Below are 26,257 nucleotides of genomic sequence, written 5' to 3'. Positions count from 1 at the left end.
GATAGGGATGTGATTTAACAGCTGAGTTTATAGGGTCCTGCTTCTTTGTTTTAGAGTCTTAATTGAATGAGTTTGAACCATAAATTGTTACCATAGTTCAGCTTAAAACAGTAATTTAACTAGCTTTCCAAGATCGTGCATCTTCAGAAACCTCACTAATTTTGCAAAACTTTTAAGATGGGGAAAGCAGGTTAGGAAGCATCAGTGTGACTAGGGTATCTCTATGTCTGAAAGAACAAGTAATACATTTAGCCAAAGTAAAATGCAGGCCTTGAAGGGTTTTCTGTATCACCTTACTATTTGTTGTTGACTACCTCGACCTAAAAACCTGTGGTGTTTTTTGATTATAAAGACAAATTTTCATTCATCCATTGTTTTACATGAGTAAAACGGTTAATATAAGGGACAGCTTAGCAATCAGCTAAACAAACAGTTGATGGACTGAATGGTTTTTTCTTGCTTGTCAGTGTTCCTATGTTCTTAACTCTAAACAAGGCTTGCATTTCAGTGCGTAATATTTACTTTAAAAACCATTCATGGCTTAACCTACTAAAAAAATGAAAATCAACCTGCTCCTCTGTTGTTGCACCTTTTGTTCCATTTATAAGAATAGTTTTATATATATAATATAATATATAATAATAATATAATATAATATATTAAATAAATAAATATATAAATATAAACAGATGATTTGTGCTTGGTAGCATACAGTGATCTGACCAATTTCTAAATTTAAATGCTTAAAAAAAAATTTTAGATACATGCAAGATTAATCACTTTTCGATATAGTACCATACATAGAAGATAACAGCAACACCTGTTTTATCTGAGCTAAGAGTGGAGGACATGACTACAGTTCAACCATCCATGCATTTCAAACTGAGTTATCCATTCAGGGTTGAGTGGAGAAAAAGCCTATAATACCCTTGGGATGTGGGAAGAAACTTTACACAGGGGAGGCAATTTTCTTCGTCTTAGTTATTACTTGCAACAAGTTTTAAACAATTTGGCTATTTTTGTGACGGCTCTATAAAAGATTCCAAAATAAATTCATTTAATGTTTCAGAATTTCTGTATTTAGCCAAAGTTCATGTAGCTCAGCTCATAATAGTTTGTAACAATCTGCACATCTCTAAAATACTACAACATGTGCATTAATGGAAGTACATAATGGCACAAATTCAGGGATCTGCAATTAGTAAACTTATCATCCCCACCTCAAATAAATATACAGTGTCATTATTCTTTACAGTGCCTTAATTTATACAACCATACTGAAATACATACTTGAATGTTATCGGAGCAAAAGGGATGTTGTTTCCATTTGTGAGTACTTGATGCAGACTTAGCTGTTCAACTGGACTTGCAGTTAAGTTTATTATAGTTTAGATTTTTTATATTCGTTTATTTCTATATTTTTTCTAATATTAGTTGAAAACTTAATTTAGTGTTCCTTCATCATATATTTTTTATTTTAGTTGGTCAAATAATAAGACCTTTCTGTTTTATTTTTATTACGATTGCTGATTAATCACCTTTAACACAACACCTCAATGCGTTAGTTAAATCTGTTAAATTTGAACACACACAAAATGTTAATGAAGCAGCACCAAAAAATTCTAAGTTTATTAACAGCAGTAGCAGTGTTCTTCACATATGGTATCTGTACTGTAAAGGTCACTGTCTAATGTTTGCAATTTGTACTGGAATAAAGAAATCTCCCTCATATTAAATGTATGGAAGACATGCTAGAAACAAGAGTAGGAAGGTGGTGATTGACAGCATTGCCTTTTGAGGGTGGAATTTCCAGTAGGCTGTCGGAAACTGTTATGATTGGTAGTCGATTGGGGGTCAGGCAACTAAATACAAAAAGAGCAGGAGAAACCCTATTGTGAGACATCTGCTTCAAATACAGAGATTACATTCTTTTGAGATGAAAAACAAAAAAGATTGTTCCTTGAACAGACCTTCGATCCATTTTCTTCTGTTTATCGTGGTCTTGGTCACTGAGGCAGCAGTCTAAGCAAAAATGCTGAGGCATCCCTTTTCCCTACCACCTCTTCTAAATTCCTCCATGGGCATGCTGAAGTGCTCCTAGACCAGCTAACAGAGGTAATCTCACCAAGTCCTGGATCTGCCCTTAGGTCTTCACCCAGTTGGACATGCCTGAAACACCTCACTATGTAGGCATCCTAATCAGAAGCCCTTGTGATATCAACTGGCTTAATGCTGAGGAAATGGTGATTTTAACATCTCTTTTATATATATTTCTCTTCTGATTCGTCCAGCTTCCACTTCAAAACTGGTCCCACCTACACACAGCCGACACGGCCTTTCTTGATTCCTATTCATCCTCTTCCAAACCCTTCCCCCACGCTGCCTGCCGCCTCCCATATAACTTGCTATATTCGTTATACTGTGACGGTTGTTTCCTAAGCATTTGTTATAAAATGGATGACCGTATCTTCACTGTCGACGGGTTTTTGTATAATGTCATCTCTATTCCGGGATCTGGCAACTGCCTGTTCCTATCAGTGGGTTATTTCTTGACACAAACGGTTGACGAATGCAATGCAATCTCACTACGACATAGGGCAGTAGATTTCATTGCATCACATTGGGATAGATTTGGAGATATTCTTCCTGTTGTTCTTTCCAACATCAAGTTATCACAACAAGTCAAGAGTACCATCAATACATGGCAACATCTGGAGTTTATATTATCGCGAACACATTCGAGAATACAACTCTTCTCTAGCATTTTGCTTCCATGGGTACACAGATAACTCAACCTCCTGGCCACAGCCCATACTGTTTTAAAATACACAGGCAAATTTATCACCAAATCTCTCTATGACGTTACAATGCCCTGACATGTCAAACTGATGTTGCAGAGATTTTTCGTTGGAGAAGATGGCGAACCCCCGCCAAAAGGGACATTTGCATCTATCCCAGAGGCAACTCCTGTAAGCAGATTTCCACGCTCAATATGAATTGCGATCCTATGGTTTACCCACTTTTATTCCCTTATGGAGACATTGGCTGGCACAAACATTTACAACATGTTCCCAATAAAAGAACCGGCAACCGAATCAGGCTTACTCAATGCCAATTTTACGCGTACAGATTATCAATGAGGAATACATTTTAGTATTTTGCACTCCAGCGGCAAACTATTCCAACAATATGTTAAAAAAGAGGGCGTGCGTCTCAACTATCTCAGATTACATCAACAAGATCTGTGTGTGGAACAATACAAACGACTATCAGACGCACTGCAAGCAAAGGCTGAAAATAACGTACGTGTAGGCAAAATGATCATATTACCGTCCACATTTCCAGGAAGTCCAAGATACATGCAACAAAGCTATCAGGATGCCATGGCCATAGTACATAAATTCATAAAGCCTGATTTATTTATCACTTTCACATGTAATCCTACTTGGCCAGAAATTGTACATGCACTGTCGGATACCCAAAGACCAGAGCACAGACCTGGGGCCTCATGTAAAACGCCGTGCGTAGAACTCGCACTATAACATGGCGTAAGCACAAAAGCCGAAATGTGCTTACGCTCAGAAAAATCCAGATGCAGGAATCTGTGCGTACTCCAACTTCCACGTTCTTCCGCTACATAAATCCCGATCAGCGTGAAAACTAACGCTCGTGCACACGCTTTATGTAACGCCCCAACTCCTGCCAGAATTACGCCTCTTTGAATATGCAAAACCATATAAATCGCCTTTAAGCTCAGCCTTCTGTGAAAAGACAATGGAAAAAGCACGGGGGAAAATATAAGAATTTCAGCGAATACCAAGTGGAGGCAAAGGAAAAACCATACTATTTGTTCAAATAAACCGTGGTATAATCAACAAAAGAAAGTTGATCGAGTGACACAGCGTGTTGGAGAAACTTGAAAGCTCACGTTCACAAAATCGCACAGTGCCGGAAATGAAAAAGAAGTCGCATATCAAAGTCGCCGTGAAAAGGCGAGTTGTAGCCCACTGTCTGAGTGTCATATGAAAGGGTACAGAGAAAAAAAGGCACACAGTGGGGGAAAAGGCACGAAATGTCAACTTCAATCTCGACATTTCCACTTTAATCACGTAGTTTTTGTCATTAAAGTAAAACATCATAAACTTCATCTTAAAATCGTTTGTTTAACCAGTTTCTCAAATCACATCGTAATTAAAGTAGCACGTTAAATGCTTTGTTTTGTATTTGATCTTCTATGTGTGTGAATCACTACTTGCTTCTTAAACCGGCTCTCTTCCTCCAACTGGACACAGAATCCATTACATTCGTGATATTACAGCTCTCTGAATAACTAAAATACTGAGATGTATACGTGATATCATTTTAATGATGATAGGAGTTAAAGCACGTTACTAAACGTGTTTCACTTCGATGAAATAATTTATTGCAGCAGTACTCAGAGGCGGCTCTAGGCTTGTGGTGGCACTGGGCAGAGGAAGAATCGGTGGCTCCTTCGCCCGCCAATGTCAGTAAGGTAGCTTATGCACGGTGGATGGCCACATCCATTGCAGACACTGCATAGCCGCCTCGTGCTCATGACACAAGCATTTAACTTTTGCCGAAATTTGTCGCTGCGTTTTTCGCTGTGTTGTTGTTGTTTTCTCTTTCTGTTTTATATTCAATATATATTGGCGTAGCCGCCACTCCAGTCCTTGCTTTTCTTTCCCCAAGTAACCGATCGCCACACAATCAGCTCTGTAATAGAAGTTAAGCCATCTGTAAGCTTAGCCGATTCTTCAAAACGTTTAAGGAACATTGAAATATCTTCGTAGTACATGTTTAATTATTCTACCCTTCACGACACTCCCAGTGAAGAATATAGATTATTTAAATGAAGTTAAAGTTTTATCTGTATAATTTAATAAACATATTTTGCTGCATTTCACCTTAAAAATGATAGTCATCATATGTAAATACGCGCTTTATAAAGTGGCGCAGGTTGTGTAATATTTTAACTGTAGTGCAAATTTACAGGGGGGTGATTATACTTATAAGTACAAACAGTTCTACAAGGTGCAATTGATTGAGTGTATTTAAAGTTCTTGGGATGAAACTGTTTCTGAACCGCGTGGTCCGTACAGGAAAGGCTTTAAAACGTTTTGCAGTGGCTGAGACAGTGTGTCCTTGAAGCTGTATACCGATAATTCTCTTTCCGATCAGCTGCTGCTGTGATTCACACTCAGATACAGTGATACAAATACTCCGAGTGGTGCAGTGAGAGTAATATGGAAAAAGGTGATCTGCTGTGGCAACTCCTACTGGGAGAAGCTGAAAGAAGAAGTGAGAGTAACAATGCTAAAGCAGTTATAGTATTTGGAATACTATGGCTGTTCCCTGGACCATTATATTGTTACAAGTTAATTACAATCAGATGTGTTACACTAATAAACAATATGCGGTTAGTTTCAGTGTATTTATAAAGCCGCATCAGGAAAATAAGGTGTAACCACACAGGAACAGTAGCACTGCTTTGAGGCTGGGTGCCGCCAGTCTGCAAAACCGAGCGGACAACTTGCGTACGACAAGGTATGAGGTACCGTGGAAAAGTGCGTGGCTTTACGCCAAGTGTAGGTTTTATACATTGTGATTTGAATGTGGAAAAGTTTTTACGCAACATTTCTGTGCGTACGCACCGTTTATACATGAGGCCACTGATATTGTAGTACGAGCAAAACACCCATTTACAACTGCATATTTCAAGAAGTATTTCTTTCTTCTTGATTTCTGAATTCCTTTCTTACCGTTTTCCTTTCCTATTCTTACACCGCCATATGCTGTGGCGGGCGTCGGCTAGTTTAAAAAATACATAAATAACTTCCCATACTGTTGCTTTACAATTAATAGTATGGGGCACAGAACACCAACAGAAAACAAATGCTTAGAAACTTATAGATGAAGTGACAAAGTTTTTGATATACGAAAACATGACTTCTGAGCTTCTGATATGTGTTTCTGATAACAAAAGCCATCTGAAAATCATTTTATCTTTTATTCCTGGTACTATTTTTCTCATTGCAAAGATATATTTTCTATTCACTTGTGTCAGTTCTCACAAAAATACAGAAGTACTGTAAATTAAAACAAAACCAACCACATGGCATAAAAAGTTTTACTTTGATTTGGTGTTTCAAGAGGAAGACACATCCCTGTGGAGGTGTGAGGCTGTTTTTCAGGAAGACTTAAGTGCTCAGCTACCCCACACAGTTGGTCTTTTAAAGTGGCTGAATCTCATAATATTAGTGGGTTTTTATTGTTTGCAAATAACATCTATTTCTGTATTTTACAATGTGTGTGTAATCTCAAAGGTCCATATCAATGATTGTGACAAATGTCTTAGCGTGAAAAATGGAAGTACAGTATTTGATAAGTTTTTAAGCTTTTCCTCCATGCCCCATATTTCCTATTGTAAAATGCTAATGCTGGCAAGATATATATATATATATATATTTTTTTTTAATTTATAGAAAATACTTTATCTTTAGAAAACAATTTATCATGGCAAATGCTTTATATACCATGTTTGTGAAGAAATAACCATGTTGAAAAACTTAACATTTAAGTTGAAAAATGGGAGGGGTTTACATTTTTTTCTCTGTTTATTGAATTTTTAAAGAGCGGTTTTTCCCTATTATTTACTGATCAAATGTTTTGAAATGAGTGTACCTGGACTGTTTTGTTTTTTTTTGTCTTTGCAATTGTTTGTTTTTGCTCAATAACTTGTTTCATTTTTACACTTGCATTTCTGGAGTGTGCCTCTCTATACTGTTCAACTGGTCCTTGGACCCATTACTTGATGTCAGTGTTCCAGTGTCCATATTTTCTAGGACCTCTATCATCACTTGGTCCTGAAAGATTTTCAACCCTATGCAAAAGCATGTACATATTTAATCATGCACGAGTTCAGTTTTGCATCTGCATGTGATATTTTCAGTTCATTGAGAGTTAAACAGGTAGTTAATTTAATATTCTGTTAATGCAAACATTTTTATCATTATGCATTATTATTCTATGGTTTTGTATTTTTTGGCAGATTATTATTTTTGTTCAAGTCAAATTTTTGCAACTACAATTTAGTAGCGATGCACCGTTTACTGTCAACAGATCAGAACTGGTTGATTTTTGCTCAAAATATGCTTGTCGGTTTTTAGGAGACTTAGAAGTGCATGCATGCCTACTTCACTTTTAGGTCTCCACTTAAAAGTGTATGAAGATGGAAAAAGCTGTCAGCTATTAAATGTGTCAAGAAAAAGTCATTTGTGGTGGAAATAAAATGAAGATACTACTAACACTACTAATTTAAAAAGATACAATTAAGAGTGCATTACTTGGCAGAATACACCAATTTTCAACAGCAGCAGCTCTTAGGCAAAGTAACTATAGCACTGCAGCTAAAACATACAACTTTTAGATTGTGTTGAACTTTGTGTTTAACATTGATGTAATTTCCTAAACTTTCCATGTGAACTGTACTGATATAGTATTATAGACTGGCATTACCCATTTTAATATGCTTAGAACATAAGTGTGTGGTTTAAAAAGCTGCTGCCAGTCATTCTTAATTTCCACTACTTCTTAAATGGGCCACTTTTTGTAATTCAGCCACCACGCATTATCTGACAAAATGATGTCACCATGTGACATCCCACAGCTGTCTTCTCGAGGTAAAGTCAAATATTTGATTCAAACAAAAAATGTAACTCGACAATTAATATCTTTGTTGGAATAAACTGCTTCAGTATTCAACCAAAAAATGTTGTGCACCCAAGTAACCAATGGCAAGATGACTATTCAGAGGGGACTGGGCGGTCTAATGGTCTGGAATCCCTACAGATTTTATTTTTTTCTCCAGCCGTCTGGAGTTTTTTTTTTGTTTGTTTTTTTCTGTCCACCCTGGCCATTGGACCTTACTCTTATTCTATGTTAATTAATGTTGACTAATTTTATTTTCTTACTGTGTGTTTTATTTTTCTATTCTTCTTTATGTAAAGCACTTTGAGCTACTTTTGTATGAAAATGTGCTATATAAATAAATGTTGTTGTTGTATTTCTTCCATTAAAAACCCTTGCACCCCCCAAATCAGTGCTTTCCTCATCAAACTCACTGCTCTCAAACTGACTGAAACATCAGCTGTCCAAAGCAGGATACCTTAGCCTATAGGGTGTGGTTGTAACAAAACTTGGAGTAATTTCTTTTATTTTGAAGCGCTCCCTGGTGCAGTATTGGAAGGGTGGAAAAATCTGTATTGGAATTGTGTCAAACCTTGCTAAGTTAAAGAAGTGCAAAAGCAGAGAGAGACTATACATAAAAGTTCTGTGTTTATCTTGCCATCATAAGCCAATACAGAATAGCTGTGAGTAAATTGGCACCAAGGTGCAAGCACTTGGGACTTTATAACTTGCTAAAGAACTTCTCCATTTTAACTACAAAAAGGAAAAATCAGAATTCATAAGTTATGTGATATTTTCTATACGAAACATGGTTCAACTAAACTTTTTTACTTTTAAGATTTATGTTTTTGTCCATCTATGTATATCTATATACATACTGTATGTATTTATACATATGCTTGCATATATCCATCTTCTGTTATCCTTATGTTATAAATAAATTGTATTATTTGGTTTATTATATCAAGCGTGTTTGGGATATTTGTTGAAAACATGTCTATCACCACATTCCAATTACAGAAGATTATTAAATTGTATAGTTCTTGTAGCTGCATTTTCCCAAAATTACCAAAGTTCTGCAGCTTCAACTCAAAAAATGGGATTCAACAAAAGCCTGACGTGCAGAAATGATTCCACAGACAAAATATCTTCATTTTTAACGGTTTAGTTAAGTTTCAAAATAAAACAGTTCACACAAAAAAGAAAATTAAAATAGCAAAAAAGAGAAAAATTATTGAGAAAAGTTCAGTTCTAGGCTTAATCTTATTACATCTCAAATCGTTACCATTTTAAAATGTTTCAGAACCATTTCTAAACGGTCAGAAAACTGTATGCTTCTCCCATTTCTAACTTGAAAATGGGTCTTTCAAGTCCCTCTTTACTGGGACTTGTTCTTATTACAACTAAGCTTATCACACTGTTTCTCTGTTATAGTAAGAAGGTTCTATCTCTTACTAACTTCTAGGGGGAAAACACTACCATAAGTTATACATATGAAAGAAATTTAAATTAAGCAAACATTAATATGAGTTTAACTCAAAACTTTAACTTTCTAAGATTGGCTCTTACAGCTCTCTTTGTTTCTGGTGTCCCAGCCAGAAGATGAAGCAGAGATCCTTGGGTGGGCAAAAGTTAAAATCTTTCAATTATTCTACGCTAATTTGGTGTCCCAGGGTGGGTGTTTTACTAATTTGTTTTAATTAATTTCTGGCATTGACAAAGGCAGAACTTTTAATAAATTAACATCGATTAACATCAACAAATTAATTATTCATCTCTAATAGCTTTTACAATAGCTAAAATGTAGAGTTGCAACTCATTGGGTCCGATTGCCGGATCAGCACACCCTCATTCCACGTGTCAACATGGTCTATTCATACTTAACCCATTAGCTATATATAGAATCGCATGGAAAAGTATTCAGTGCCCTTTGAAAGTCATCATTTTCTGCATGACGAAAGATTTCTACACCTGTTTATCCTTTCAGTATTTTTAATGTGAACTCTTATGCTGCAATAATAAATTTAAAATTTTCTAAGTCAAAATAAAACATTTTCTGTTTTAGTTAGTGTTTGTGTAAATATTCAAGCCCTACACATACTTTGTCGAGAACCCTTTTACTACAATAACACCCTTAATTCCTTTGGGGTAAATATTTACCAGTTTTGCACATTGTTCAGGAGTGATTCTTCCCCATTCCTCTTGGCAGAAGTTATAGAGATCCTCTAGATTGGTAGGTTGGTGCTATGGTGGAAATGTAACATCTTATTAAAGAAAAAAAAACATCCCCTAACAGGACAATTCAGCAATCAGGCAGGAGGAAAGCTGGTTATTTATATATTTTATTTACTCATTGGCAATATAGAAGGAGCATTTTTTAAAAGCAGTCCATTACAGCATGGTAAGAGGGGAAAAAAAAAAGAATAAAGGTTCATTTTATAAATTACTAAATTTACATTCCGTGTCAATCAATGCATACATTTTTCTCTGGTTGGTTCATTGATTTACACCCAAATGATTTATATAAAATAAAAGTCTGTTATATCTGCTTATTTCTTAGTTATCCTTCAGTACCTTTTATATATTACATCAACCTTTCTTTGTTACATTTAATTGCCGTTTTTCCAAACCAATTCTTATGATGCTGTGTACATTTTGTTGTTCACTTGACCTTTTTATCTGGTGTGCCTGAACAGGTTTCTGACATTTTAATAAGCTTTCTTCTATTTTGAATGCTATGTTACCATAAAATTATTCTTCCACAGTGCCTCTGGACAGTAGTTTTCAAATAGTGCCACAGATTCTCAATAGGTTTTAAGATCGGGGCTTTGACTTGGGTGTTCCAAAACATTCACCTTTGTGTTTTTGAGCCATTCTAGTGTCACTTTGGCCTTGTGTTTAGGGTCATTGTCAGGAATCTTCTCCCGAGCCATAGGTTCATAGCAGACTGGAAGTTATCCTGCAATGTTGTGCGTTATTTGTCTCCATCCATCGTCCCTTCAGCTCTGACAAAACTCCCAGTCCCAGCATATGAACAGCATCCCCATAGCACAATTCACCGTAGGTGTTGTGTTACTTGAGACATTAGCAGTGTTAGTTGCTGACGTTAAACTAATTTTGAATTGTACTGTTCATTGACTATATGCATAACACTTCCACCATTTTAACAATTTTTATATTATTGCCTTCATAGGTTTTGCTTGCTAACTCGATTTTAGACTCTTCTGAAGTATCTACAGAAAATGGCAGAACCAGCAGATTTCCTAAGCCTGAACTTGAAATAAGGTTTACACCTCTTCAGCCTAATAAAATGGCAGTTAAGAAGCAAGGCAGAGATTCATCTGTGACTTTGAAAATGACCAGAACAGCAAAGAAAAGGAAGAGTAATGCAATGGAAAAGGTAGATCCAGTTTGGTAGTTGATTATATTCATTGGCATATAAAATACATGCCAAACCTGTTATAATTGGAACTATTTTTAATTAATCTTTGACTTTTTCTGGCTAAGATTCTAAGCTACCAGATCTAAATGTCCTCCACTGCATGCTTTTTTTTTAATCACTGCCATAATTCCAATGTCAGTAGCCTTTGAGGTTTATATAAAGAGTTGCCTCTTTTGTTGTACAACAATTATTTTGTCTAGTTAATATGCCTTTATCCATTTTTTTTCCAAATGATTTTAGTCTTTTGGTATATATTTCACATTAGAACAATCTAGACGAGAACAGGCCATTCAGCCCAACAAAGCTCGCCAGTCCTATCCACTTGTTTCCTCCAAGAAAACATCAAGTCGAGTTTTGAAAGTCCCTAATGTCTTACTGTCTACCACACTACTTGGTAGCTTATTCCAAGTGTCTATCGTTCTTTGTGTAAAGAAAAACTTCCTAATATTTGTGCGGAATTTACCCTTAAAAGTTTCCAACTGTGTCTCCGTGTTCTTGATGAGCTCATTTTAAAATACAAGTCTCGATCCACTGTACTAATTCCCTTCATAATTTTAAACACTTCAATCATGTCACCTCTTAATCTTCTTTTGCTTAAACTGTAAAGGCTCAGCTCTTTTAATCTTTCCTCATAATTCAACCCCTGTAGACCTGGAATCAGCCTAGTCGCTCTTCTCTGGACCTTTTCTAGTGCTGCTATGTCCTTTTTGTAGCCTGGAGACCAAAACTGCACACAGTACTCAAGATGAGGCCTCACCAGTGCATTATAAAGGTTGAGCATAACCTCCTTGGACTTGTATTCCACAGATTGTGCTATATAACCTAACATTCTGTTAGCCTTCTTAATGGCTTCTGAACACTGTTGGGAAGTTGATAGCTTAGAGTTCACTATGACTCCTAAATCCTTCTCATAAGGTGTACTCTCGATTTTCCGACTGCCCATTGTGTATTCAAACCTAATATTTTTACTTCCTATGTGTAATACTTTACATTTACTGACATTAAATTTCATCTGCCACAAATCTGCCCAAGCCTGTATGCTATCCAAGTCCTTCTGTAATGATATAACGGATTCCAAATTATCTGCTAATCCACCTATCTTGGTATCATCTGCAAACTTAACCAGCTTGTTACTTATATTCCTATCTAAATCATTTATATATATTAAAAATAGCAGGCCCTAGCACTGACCCCTGTGGAACACCACTCTTAACATCGGCCAGTTCTGATGAGGTTCCTCGCACCATCACCCTCTGCTTCCTGTGTCTGAGCCAATTCTGCACCCATCTAAAAACATCACCCTGAACCCCACTTCTTTTAACTTGATGCCCAACCTCTCATGTGGCACCTTATCAAATGCTTTCTGAAAGTCCAGATAAATAATATCATAAGCTCCACTTTGATCGTATCCTTTTGTTGCCTCCTCATAGAATTCCAACATGTTAGTAAAACACGACCTCCCTCTTCTGAACCCATGCTGACTGTTCAGAATAACTCCTGTCCTTGCCATGTGTTGCTCAATCTTATCCTTAATAATTCCTTCCATTAATTTTCCTGTGATGCTGTTAAGCTTACTGGCCTATAGTTGCTTGGATCTGCCCTGTCACCCTTTTTATATAATGGGATGATATTTGCCATTTTCCAGTCCTTTGGAATCTCTCCAGTGCACAGTGACTTCCTAAAAATATGTGTCAAGGGTTTATATATGTACTCACTAGCCTCCTTAAGAACACGAGGATAAATATTATCTGGGCCTGGTGATTTGTTTGATTTCATCTTATTTAATCTGAGCAGCACTTCTCCCTCTACAATTTCCAAATCCCTCAGTACCTCCTTAGTAGTTGTGTTTACCTCTGGGAGGTTATCCACTTGCTCACTTGTAAACACCTCAGAAAAATGTAAGTTTAGGGCATCTGCTATTTCATTGTCTGTATCTTTTAATTCCCTTTACTATTCCTGATGAACTTGACCTCCTCCTTAACTGTTCTTTTACTACTAAAATACTGAAAGAATCTCTTGGGGTCTTCTTTCGCCTTATCTGCTATATTCCTCTCCAACTGTCTTTTAGCCTCTCTGATATCCTTCTTAATGGTTGCCCTCATGTTCTCATACGCTATGATTCTCTTTGCAGTCATTAGTCTTATATGCCTTATACAGCAGTTTTTCCTTTGCAACTTCTTTTTTAAATCTTTATTAATCCATCGTGGAGTTTTTTTTAGTTTCCTATTAATTCCAAATTTAGGTATGTATCTGTCCTGCATTACATGTAAAACATTTTTAAACCTGTTCCACTGCTCCTCGACTGTCTCCACATTTAAAAGCTTATCCCAGTCTATCCTACTTAGACTTTGTCGCATCTGCTCAAAATTAGCCCTACCAAAGTTCAACTTAACAATTTTAGTCTTTGCATCTGTACTCTTACAAAATACTGAGAATTGTATTACATTATGGTCACTTGACCCTAGTGGTTCAATCACCTCTACACCCTCAATTCTATCCTGATTATTACAGAATACTAAATCCAGACAGGCTTCACCCCGTGTTGGTGCTTTAACATGTTGTGTTAAAAAACAGTCGCTGATTACTTCTAAAAACTCCTGCTCTTGTGCTCCTCCATCTGTAAGGTTATCCCAGTTAATATTTGGATAATTAAAGTCCCCCATGACTATAATCTCCCCTGTAAACTTGCCTTTTTGATATTATTAAAAGATGTGTGTTGAAATTACTGTCTGAATTGGGTGGTCTATAACACACTCCTAAAATAAGACCTTTTTCCCTAATATTTTCCAGGCGAAGCCACATGTCCTCACTAAGATGGGGCTCATCATCCAACTGAAGATGACTTACATTTAAACCCTGTTTGGCATAAACAGCAACCCCACCTCCTTTTCTGTTCTGTCTATCCTTCCTAAAAAATGTGTATCCCTCTATGTTACACTCATCCCCATCTTTGTTATTTAGCCAGGTTTCCGTTATTGCTATAGCCAACATATTTTACACAAGCCCTGATAGTGCTTGAAAATTCAAATTAAAATAAGTATTTGTGTATATTTGAAGTTAGGTTAACATTTCTAACTGTTGCCTCTACATTTGTGCATGTACTTTTATACATTATTAATATAGCAATAGTGAACAGGAAGGAAGAACAAAAGCCAGCATATCTAAGCAGGGAAAAAAAAAAAAAACAGATCCATTACTTGGGCAACTGTAATGTAAATGTAACAGCAATCAAAATCTCATGCAGATGTTCCCCATAAAAGTGGAGCATCTACACAGCTGTCTTGTCTTCATGCTATAATGGATGCCTTGATAAGCAAGTCTTTGCTAAGATGGAGAACCTTAAAATAAACCATGACAAGGAACTTAAATTCTTATTAGCCACTATTAATATTTTCACTGCATTTTTTTTTTTTTTTTGCTCTCTGTGCGTGCTGTTGATGCATGCAGATTGGTCCTTTGAAAGTATAGCCCTTCAGAGAAAATTGACTCTCTGTGCTTTGTAATTATCTGAAGTATTTTGACCTCATTATAGTTTTTATTTCAAAAATGTTTTTATTCACAGCAACTTAAATTCTGTAAATTCAGTTTGGTGTTCACCAGTAAAATACTTAATTCTGATTTAATTTTTGTGTAGTTCACTTATTTAGGACAAACATCTAGCATATTAAATAATATTTCAATACTGTTAGAAAAAAATAATTAAAAACACGGACCAACATGTTGTTCTAACTCTCCACCCTTGCTCTGTTGGTCACAACCTCTTCATTCTACAACCCCTGAACAAGCTTGTTTTATACTAACAATTTTACCTAAACGAGCCATGTGGATCAGTATTCGATGAACAAGTTGGCAAACTGGCAATTGAAGAGGAGTTGTATCTTGCTTTTTCCTTATACTGGCAGAACATCCTTCAAACCTCTGAACACTAAACTTTGGTTAAGCAGTTGTAGAAAATGGATGTATAAATTACTACTTCTATGTATAGAGCTTATGCACTGTATGGCTTTATCAATAAAATATTTATTGATGCTGCAGCTGTCATCCAGAAACCAAGGTGGTATTGCTGTCATGGATGTAGCAGTATCATTCTTTTACTTTTTAAGTGTAGTATGAACTTTCTCCTTGACTAAAACCCCACCCCAACCCATAGCACACTATGCTAAAGGCAGTGCAATATTTAGGGTTGTAACCCAACCACAAGCCTGTTTAATGATAGTCTAAAAAAATAAGCATTGTCATAGAGGACACAAATAGAACAAAATAATGTGTGCTCCTCCTTACATTTCTCAAAGTATCTTCACTGTGAAATCTAAAATACACCCTGGCTGCGCACCATGTTTTACGATTATGAAACTGCCACTTTGATATACTGTAATACACAGCCAAAAACACATGTGCATAAAATGCTGTATTTATTAAATGTAGAAAAATAATAAGTAAAAAAAAAAAATAAAAATCTTTTTTTTTTTTTCCCCAATTGCCAAGCCACCTTTGAAACCCACAACAAGCTGGCCCAGACCAAGCCCATTTTATTAGGCAGTTTTAAGTGGTTCTAATTTTAAGCCCAAATAATGTGAAAACAGCCAGCTATTAAAAGTGATGTTTTGAACCATGCTGCATTAACCTTTCAATGCTGCTGCAAAGTTTTGTCATTTCAAGCAAATGCGGCATTATGGGGGTCCCCAGAAATAGGTGTCTTTTAGTAATGCGGGGAATTTTTCCTCCAATACAATAAGTATTACATTATGTTGCTCATTACTTTAGAAAGTAAACTGACTACATGATGTGCATTACTATTAATGCCTTGCCTTATAGTAATATATAAAAATTTGACATTTGCATTTATGTCTTTGCAATTGCAGAATACTAGAATGGTAATTGACTTTAGTTTATAGCAAATCCCCCTAAAGTTTGAAAGAACATTACAGTCAATCACTTAATTGTCTTTTTCTGTTTGTCTTTCAACAGGAATCCTCTAGTACGCAAAAAATGTCAACTTTGAAGCAACAAGCATCAAGCTCAAGTTTAGGTACCAAAATAAAAAAGGATGGAACACTACAAAGAATAGGAGATTTTCTTCAGAGTTCTCCTTCTTTATTGCAAAATAAAGGTTAGTAAATCAGTTTTTAAACCTTATCCTTACATCATAAAATGTTTGGTTATCACATTAGTTGATGCAGTTGTTCACCTTGTAACCTAAAACTTGTATTCTTTTTTTTTTTTACATTTATTTCTGTTGCAATTCAAGAGGTCAGTACTGTAATTGTTTTGTTTTTTGTTTTCTAAATTGGTTGATTAATAAAATAAAAATGCCTAATTACATTATAAGTATACATAAACAAATACATGTATTTCATTCATTCTACAGAGAATGGCAGGGCTGGCATTATTGTTGCACTACCCAGTTTTGATCATGAGTCAGGAAAATATAAGCATGATAACAATAATAACCATATAAAATATAGAACCCTGGGCTACATGGCCTTTAGCAAACATGACATGGTAACAGGAATTTACCAACTTTTTAAGGGCTTGCTGTGGTGCATCTGTTAGTCTTTGTTAAACTCAGCAAGTGAGCAATAGATGCACAATAGGTAGCCCGAGTCCTAAAGTGTCATTGGTGCTTTTTGAGTGTGCATGACCACACAGAGTTAAGGTTTTACTACACATCAGTAAAAAGACCCAAGATGGCTTCTAAACTTACAGTATTACTAAGGACTGTCTCAGATGTTTGATTTGTAGTATATAGTATGTAAATAATTTGGAATATACAGAATAATAACTTTTTTTTTTTTTTTCCTTCTTCTTCTTTTTCTTAATTAAAATTTTTCACATTGGTCTGATGCATTTGTTAGGCATGGGTGCTTGAGTTACCAGCTTCCCTGAACATCCTATTTTGCTTTTATTTTCTATACTTAATTGTCTGAGGCATTCTGCATTTTATCTGGTGAGAAATCCTTTGACCTAGAATACACAATGTTTCCAAAAATCCCCACCAAATCAATTAAAGCCAGCATGCGTTACTATTTATGGTTTGACACAAATGGTGGTAAATATTAAGTAAGTCGATGTTTGCTCTTATGTTCTTGCCTCTGTAGCAGCATAATTGATCAGACTTAAAGATCCCTGGGCAGTTTTGAAAAGATTAGTCTTTATACCAAGGTCCTTCCTAAATGATATACCATTGCTATGTCCATTTTGTCCCTTAATCATCTTTTGTCCCTAATTGACTAACTGCTTCTCTCACCCCTGTGGCGAGTATACTGGTGCAAAAATGGCTGCCGTCACATCATTCAGGTGGTTGCTACACATTGGTGGTGGTGGTGGTGGAGGAAGTGGTTCCCCTCTGTCTATGTAAAGCACTTTCAGTAGAGTGAAAAGTACTAATTAAATGTAATTAATTATTATTTTTATTACCATGCCTTATATCTGGGACAGGATCATGGTGACCATCTCCAGAGTTTCTCCCTCTCCAGGAAGTTGCTGTGCCACACCTCTGTACTGCAGATATTTGAATTTGACAGTGGGGTTTGAAAAAGAAAGATCTGAGTAATATAATTATTGAACTAGGAATGGATATGAAGATTGCCTAAATATATGCATTGAATTATGAGTAGGCATAGTAGAGTCTTAAATGGCGAAAATGAAATCTAAAGTGAGGGAGGCCAGTGCCCAGGTCATTGATATGGAATCGAGTAGTGATATACTTATCCACTGGCTGCATACTGAAATGAGCCAGTTTTTACAACAAAAGCCTGACTGGTAAATTGGGCAATCAAAAAAAAAAAAAATTTTTTCAGCATCTGCTTTTGTAAGCTTTACGATAATTTAGTTGTTATGGTCCTTTACACAAAGTATTATGATAGTTGAAATTCTCAGCAAAAAAGAATCTCCCATAACCTTTAGAGCAGCAAGGCCCCCTTTACCAGAAAGAGAAAAGATTGGAATATTAACCTTTACATTAAAGTAAATGTAGAAAAAAACTGAGATAAAGGAATTGGAGGAGGAGTTCTGTGCAATTAAATAAACAGCAAAATAATGCCACCTTAATTCAGTTATTTTTATTTTGTCCTTTATGTGGAACTTTTCTTATGAGTTTATACGGCGAGCAAGCTTGTGTTAGGTACAGCAGCTCACATTTTCAAGAGATAAAGAAGAATTTGAAATTGCTGCTTAGTAAGCAATAGGCTTGTTAGCGTAACAGCAAAATTTGTCAATTGTACATATAAACTTAAGTATATTAGCCTTGTATCTTCTTGATAATATCTTATGAACATTTGATAGATTTTTTTTTTTTTTTAAGGTTTATACTGTGTTATTTGTGTGTGTGTGTCATACAGTGAAAGTTTTGATAAAGAAAAAGCACTGCATAATTAAAATGGTTGTCCATATTTATAATTACACCTCAGGAATTAGTAATGTCTTGCTGGTACACTGAAATGATACCTTACTGCATCGTATATACACACACACATACATACATACATACATACAAATTATATATAGATATATATAGAGATAGAGATAGATATATAGATAGATATGTAGATATATATATATATATAGATAGATAGATAGATAGATATAATGTGTGTGTGTGTGTGTGTGTGTGTGTGTATGTATGTATGTATATATCTATACTAATAAAAGGCAAAGCCCTCACTCGCTCACTCACTCACTGACTCATCACTAATTCTCAAACTTCCCGTGTAGGGAGAAGGCTGAAATTTGGCAGGTTCATTCCTTACAGCTTCCTTACAAAAGTTGGGCAGGTTTTATATCGAAATTCTACGCGTAATGGTCATAACTGGAAGCTGTTTTTCTCCATTTACTGTAATGGAGATGATCTTGAACGCCGTGGGGGCGGAGTTTCGTGTGACATCATCACGCCTTCACGTAATCACGCAGTACATAGAAAACCAGGAAGACATGCATTATATAATTGAGAAGGCAGCGAAACAATAAGAAGCGAGCGAGTGACATATACAACCATATTCATGATTTCTGCTACTTCGGAAACAAAGCACGATGTAAACCTACACTTTAAATTAAGTTCATAGACAGGCTTCCGCTGGCGTTTGTAATTTAGTGCCTGCCCATATAAGGCCGTCCGTCAGCGGCAATCCAATAGCAAACTCCCACTAAATATTCACGGGTGAAGGACTGTGCTTATGGAGAGGAAGATGAGATGGTCAGGGTGGTGTTTGACACAAACTCAGCGAAACTGCGAGAGAAAGGACTAAGGTAACATTAAATACAGCCATGGACATAGCGAGATGGCACCAGCACAGCTGGGAACCTTCGATGCATGTACACCGAGCGGCTCACGTGAACTGACGCGTGCACAGATAAAAGCAACAGTTCCAAAGAGCTGAACAAAACCGAATTACACAATTGAAAAGGCAGCAAAAATATGAAGCGCCTGATACAAGCATATTCATAAATCCAGCTACTGCGGAAACAAAGCACACGGTGGAAAAAGTCAAAGGCCCGCTAAAGGAAAACCCGTGCATGCAGTGTGTCAGGTCTCAGATAAAGAAGAAGACGAGCTGTTTATTGATGCAGTAAGAAACGAATCGATGAAAGAAACCTGTCATCTTTACAACGATTGACAAACACGGAATGTAACTTGAACACAACACATCCTACAAATACGAACCTGATTGAAAGAAATAATGATAATCAAATCCTTGATGACAGCAACACTCAGTAACACTCACAAAACAAATACTGTATATTGACAGTCATGTTACGTTATTTTTAAAATGTTCCCTTTTCTTTTCTAGCTTTTTAACACACTACTTCTCCGCTGCGATACGGGTATATATATATGTATATATATATCCCGATCTACATACTCGAATAATGGATACTTTATTCGCCATCAATGATTGTTTTGGTAAAGCCATACTCAGTGTATTCATTAGATGAACGGTAAAAAAGTAAGAGCGAGGGAGGATGACTTATTGAGGCATGCAGGCTGTAGTTGCGTCAACTCTATCTGAATTGCGCGATCACATTTAAAAATATATCTTTTCAAGTTCTATTTAGTCCATATGTGTCAAACTCAAGGGCGGGCCACATCCGCCCGGGCGTAATTATATCCGCCCGAGATCATTTTATATACTGTATTATTGTTATTAATGGCCCGGTATATGAAGCGCTGGTAACACAATAAACTACAGATCCCATAATGCAATGCGCTTCAGCTGCCTTGCCAACACTTACCACGTTAATCAAGTCTAGCTTATGATGCTGCAAGTTATTGCGAAGCTAGCTCACACGATGCTGAAGAGAAAAGTTGATTCTGAAAATAGAGCCTTTAAAACCGATGGGAGGCTGAGTATATGTTTACTGAACCCGTGTGTCTCATTTGTGGAGCTAATGTGGCTGTAATTACAGAATTTAATCTAAAACGGCACTATGAGACAAAACATCAGGGTAACCTGAATGCAATGCAGAAGATACAGAAAGCAGAAGAATTAAATAAGAATCTGACACTTCAGCGGACGTTTTTACCCGTGCACAATCACAAAGTGATTTCAAGTGAAGCTGCTTTTATGGGAGACACAAATGCACCAGTGCAACCCTGTTGCCAAGTAATGTTAAACCAAGTCGTCACTACGGTGTTCCCAAATACGCACTTTGCTGATAAACTGAGCGCACTGAGTTTGCACGGCGCTTTGGTGACTTTGAAGAACAAAAAGTCCGTCTACATGCGGCTCGAACCTTGTGCATGTTTGGTAGCACATATCTGTGTGAGAAGCTCTTCTCAGTGATAAAGACTAACAAAACAGCACACAGGAGTCCCTCACTGGTGAGCACCTGCAATCCATCCTGAGAATCTCCACAACACAGAACCTCACACCAAACATAAAAGAACCTGTTGCCAAAAAAAGATACCAGGCGTCCAGCTCTAAAATGACATATGAGCAAAGACAACTGAATGATTTGATTTGTTATTGCTGAAAGGAACACATTTTATTTATATTTCCAGGTTTTGTTATGCAGCATGTTCATATTTGAATTTGTATAATTTTGACAGGATATATTTTTATGGAGAGCAAAATCTTTTGGTATATTTAAAATCTAAGTTTATTTTTTATATTAAATTACATAAGAGTAAAGAAATTTGAATGTTTGTTCTTTTAACATTTACTTTATTTCTAACTTGTATAATTTAGACAGGATATATTTTTATGGAGAGCAAAATATTATAAGTTGTTTAAGTTTTGAGTTGATTTATTCATTAATAATATTCCTGTCTGTTTTTACCATTCCTACCAAAGATATTTCTGTCGACTAAATAAAAATTCCTTCTATTTAAAATTTAAAAGAACTTGAACAAATACGATAGTTCATAATATCCACGCAGACTTGCACGTAAGAGCGGGAGTTATCCGTTTTAACAAGCAGCGTATTGCACTGATACGAAATAGCTGTGTGTGTATATATGTAGATATGTATGTATATGTATTTGTGTGTGTATGTATGTATGTGTGTATGCATATGTATGTGTATATATGTAGATATATATATGTGTATATATGTGTATATGTATAGATATGTAGATATATATATGTTTGTGTGTGTGTGTAAATAAATAAATATATATACATGTGTATATATATATATATATATATATATATATATATATATATATATATATATATGTATATGTATGTATATATGTATATGTGTATATATATGTATATGTATGTATATGTGTATATATATATATGTATATGTATATGTATATGTATATGTATATATATATGTATATGTATATATGTATATGTGTATATATATGTGTATATATGTATATGTGTGTATATATATATATGTATATATATGTGTATATGTATATATATGTGTGTATATATATATATATGTATATATATATATATGTATATGTATATATATGTATATGTATATATATGTATATGTATATATATGTATATGTGTATATATATATGTATATGTGTATATATATATGTATATATATATATATATATATATATATATATATGTATATATAATGTGTGTGTGTGTGTATATATATGTATACTAATACTTGCAAAATACCCGCGCTTCGCAGCGGAGAAGTAGTGTGTTAAAGAAGTAAAGAAAAGGAAACATTTTGAAAATAACGTAACACGATTGTCAAAGTAATTGTTTTGTGTATTTGTCCGCAGCGTCACGAAGTTGTTTTCGTCTAGCTGCATCACAAAATGTACCACGACATAGAATAAGTAAGGTCTGATGGCCAGGGTGGACAGAAAAAACAAAAAAAAAGACCAAGAGACCGCCCAGTCCCCTCTGGGCAGTCTACCTAACATAAATGAAACAGTCCTCTTTGTATTTAGGGTTTTCATGGAAGGACTTGATGATGATGATGGTCACGTAGACTTCAGACTTTCAGTCCATCAATGTTGGAGCATCATGATGCTTTGAGTAGGTGGTGGTGGTGCAGGCCGCCACCACAAAGAAACCATACACATACATACATACACACACGTAGGTGTGTGTGTATATATATATATATATATATATATATATATATGTGTATATATATGTGTATATATATATATATATATATATGTATATGTGTGCACATATATATGCACATATATATACACCTGTGTCTATATATGTGTGTATAGCTTTGGTCACTGAGTGCAAGGGAAAAATAATAAAATGTAGTCTATAAGTTATTAAACAGTCAAACATTAACGTTTTAAGAAGTAAAGCTACATTGAGCATTACTGGAGTGGTTTCTGGTAAACTACATTTTAAAGACGGTGTAACACAACAGGTAAGTAGTACTAACAGCTGCTAAAATGTATATGGATTATCTCTCGGTAGTAGATCCCTTTTGATAGGCGCTACACGACGGCTGTGGTATAGAAATTACATTTTCTATGTGAACGTCTAAATTTCTGCCTCAGGTAATGTGCCTTACCGGCATTACCAGCAATTAAAGAAAATTAGTTTTGTGTCCTCTGCAGTGTTAAGAGAGAGAGGCTTTGGTTTGGGATAAAAGAAAAAAAGGTGTAAAGAAAGGAAAGTTGCCTTTTCTTTTATATAGTGTAGAGAGATGTCTTCGCTGACGATATGAGCACTTTTTGGGGACAGTGGCAGTGGGTCTTGTGTAGACTGGTGAGACATCCCTGCCATTAATCGGCTGTGATGGCACTGTTGGTCCTCCACTCCTGTGCATGTCTTCATAATCCGAGCTGACGACCTCATAATCGCATACGTGCAAAAGAAAGTGCGAAGCGCCTTAATATTAGCTTGCCGCGGGGAGGAGGAAAAAAATTAAAAGTGCTCACTTTGACTTAAGGCAGAAGCGCAGTCAGCGTCTCAAAGGCCGGCACAGCTACGCACGCACGCACGCGTCGCCTGCTCAAATTTTGTAGTGTTTTTACAGTGCAGGAAACGGCACTTTTTGCAGACACGTTCACGTGAGCAAAACTCTCCGCGCTCTTGAGGTCTTGCTTTCTTGGGTTCTGCGTTCATAGTCAGTTCACGTGAGCCGCTCGGAGTACATGCATCGAAGCTTCTGAGCTGTGTCTGTGCGATCTCGCGATGTCCACTGCGTTATTTTAATGTTAGCTAAGACCCGGCACTTAAAAGTTTCTTGCTACAGCAATTTTAACTCCGTTACAAAGTGATCCAAAGTCTCGTTTATACCTCGTGTCTTCTCATTAAACTTGTATCTTGCGAATAAAGTATTCGGCGTTTTTCTTCAGCGCTCTTTGGGGGCTCTTCTTTCTTTCTACGCATCGCGGTCATAGTCAGTTCACGGATTACGGGGAGGCGCTATGATGTCACACGCAGCTCCGCTCCCCACGGCCATCTGCCTGACGTCCATTACAGTATATGGAGAAAAATAGGTTCCAGTTATGACCATTACGCGTAGAATTTCGAAATGAAATCTGCCCAACTTTTGTAAGTAAGCTGTTAAGGAATGAGCCTGCCAAATTTCAGCCTTCTAACTACACGGGAAGTTGGAGAATTAGTGATGAGTCAGTCAGTGAGGGCTTTGCCTTTTATTAGTATAGATACATTTTTTAGGATAAAGGTTCAATCGATTCATTTCACACTGATATTTACCTGTGTAATAAACAGTTAATAGGAACTGGCAACCTTTTTTAATTATCATGGTATTATAAATATTATCCTCCCTATGGTTTGCTTGATAAAATATTTCAGTAAAGCATATAATAATCATGCATGCTCCATTTTATCTGTAGTGTATCCAAATTCATTCTTGTACATGGTGGTCAAGTGTTTTTTTTTTGTTTCCACCCCCAAGCAAAGAAGATTATTGGATCATTAAGTTCTCCCAAATCACTAGAGGCAGACGCAGGAAAGCCAGCTGAGCACAAACCTAAAAGGTCAAGGAAAAAGCTGTACAAGATGGAGATTTCTTCTCCAATGGTCTTTCCTCCTCATCATGTAAGTATTTTTTTTACCATTACCATTAGTTGACCATTGGTACAGACTTCAGACCTCTGCTAGCTTTTTATATGTGTGACTGCTATGTGGAAAATTTGAAGATGACTTTGCGGTATAACAGGTCCACCGCTCAGAAAAAGTGCCTGTTTTATTTTTACAACAACATTTATTTATATAGCACATTTTTATACACATAATGTAGCTCAAAGTGCTTCACATAATGAAGAAAGAGGGAAAAAAAGACAAAATAAATAAGAAAATAGAATTAGGGAGCACTAACATAAAAGTAAGGTCTGATGGCCAGGGAGGAAAGAAAAACACAAAAAAAAACTCCAGACGGCTGGAGAAAAATATAAAATCTGCAGGGGTTCCAGGCCACGAGACCGCACAGTCCCCTCTAGGCATTCTACTTAACATAAATGACCTCAATCAGGCCTAATTGTATTCAGGGTTCTCATGGAAGAATTTGATGATGACGGTCATGTGGGCTTCTGGCCTTTAATCCATCAATGTAGGGACATAACGGTGCTTTGATCAGGTGGTGGTGGTGGTGCAGATTGCCACCACAGAAAACCAGAAAAAGAACAGAACAGAAAGTAGCGGTTAGTATGGATTATAGACACAAGGAATGATATTGATAATTAAATGTATATACAGAGTATCAGGATTAAACTAAAATGAAGCTATGAGAAAGCCATGTTAAAATTAATGAGTTTTTAGCAGTTTTTTTTAAAGTGCTCCACTGTATTAGCCTGCCTCAATAAAATACTACTACATATGACTTATAAAGCAGATATTATTTTATAGATTGTGGATAACATTTCTTACAGTTCAGCAGAAATATGACTTGTGCTGGGGAAGGTTAGTGGTATTATTTGAAAAAGCTGCTCACAAAGTCTAAAGGAACTGTATTACCAGATGGGAGTTGTTTTGCCTCTTTTTGTTAAGAAGTATGTGTCCAATGTTTAGACTAACTCTACTTTACAAAATTATGGGTGGCTTCTGGTTGTATTGATCTATGGAAATGTTGCCTGCCAACTAAGATTTTAATCTTCAAAAGATATCTTTATGTACACAAAATGTGTGTTTAATTTATATTTTGCAAATTATTGAAATAGTGTCTTCTAAATTTACAGATTGTTGAAATTGATCAGGAGGAGAAAGAAAGTGACCATCTTAACATAAAAAGAAGACTGCGAACACGAACAGCAAAAAAGAGACATAGTCCTTAAGTTAAAATGTATAGTTTTTGTAGTGTTCCTTTTATCCCATCATGTTCAAATGTCTGTAAATTTCTTCTGTAAATACATAAAATGAAAATCACATTAGATATGTAATTTCTTTAAATAAAAAAACAATTTACAATTCACTATTTTTTTTTATTCTATTGCATCCTGAATTCAGGTGCTGCTGATATAGTTTGGTAACTTAATCAGAAGCAAAGATTCAATTATAAAGGCAATGATACTTGGAAAAGTCAAAACTAAACCTACTTGATTGGTTCATTTCTTACCTGCCTTTAATTACTTGGTTTTCTTCAATTCTAATAATTGTGTTCTTCAGGATCAACATATCAGACATCTTTAAATTACTGCTTCCTTGACTTATCGTAGTTCTTTCTGTACCTTGTAATCATTCACTCAAAAA

At 35.9% G+C, this 26,257-nt stretch overlaps 1 protein-coding gene across 2 annotated transcripts in view; it reads left to right on the top strand.

Moving 5' to 3' along the window:
* Positions 1-25,979, top strand: part of LOC120540794 (kinesin-like protein KIF20B) — a 135,035-nt gene extending 109,056 nt beyond the window's left edge. For both annotated transcript variants that reach the window (XM_039771869.1, XM_039771861.1), the window contains exons 30-33: positions 10,901-11,107; positions 16,118-16,259; positions 24,468-24,610; positions 25,747-25,979. In XM_039771869.1, coding sequence (XP_039627803.1) covers positions 10,901-11,107; positions 16,118-16,259; positions 24,468-24,610; positions 25,747-25,842 — 588 coding nt within the window. In that variant the 3' untranslated portion in view covers positions 25,843-25,979. The remainder of the gene's footprint in view (positions 1-10,900; positions 11,108-16,117; positions 16,260-24,467; positions 24,611-25,746) is intronic.
* The last annotated feature ends 278 nt before the right edge of the window (positions 25,980-26,257 follow it).

The sequence above is a fragment of the Polypterus senegalus genome, chromosome 1 (assembly GCF_016835505.1).
Source record: "Polypterus senegalus isolate Bchr_013 chromosome 1, ASM1683550v1, whole genome shotgun sequence".
NCBI lineage: Eukaryota > Metazoa > Chordata > Cladistia > Polypteriformes > Polypteridae > Polypterus > Polypterus senegalus.
Note: the sequence above shows the minus strand (reverse complement) of the source record. Positions and strands in the feature narration are given on the sequence as shown.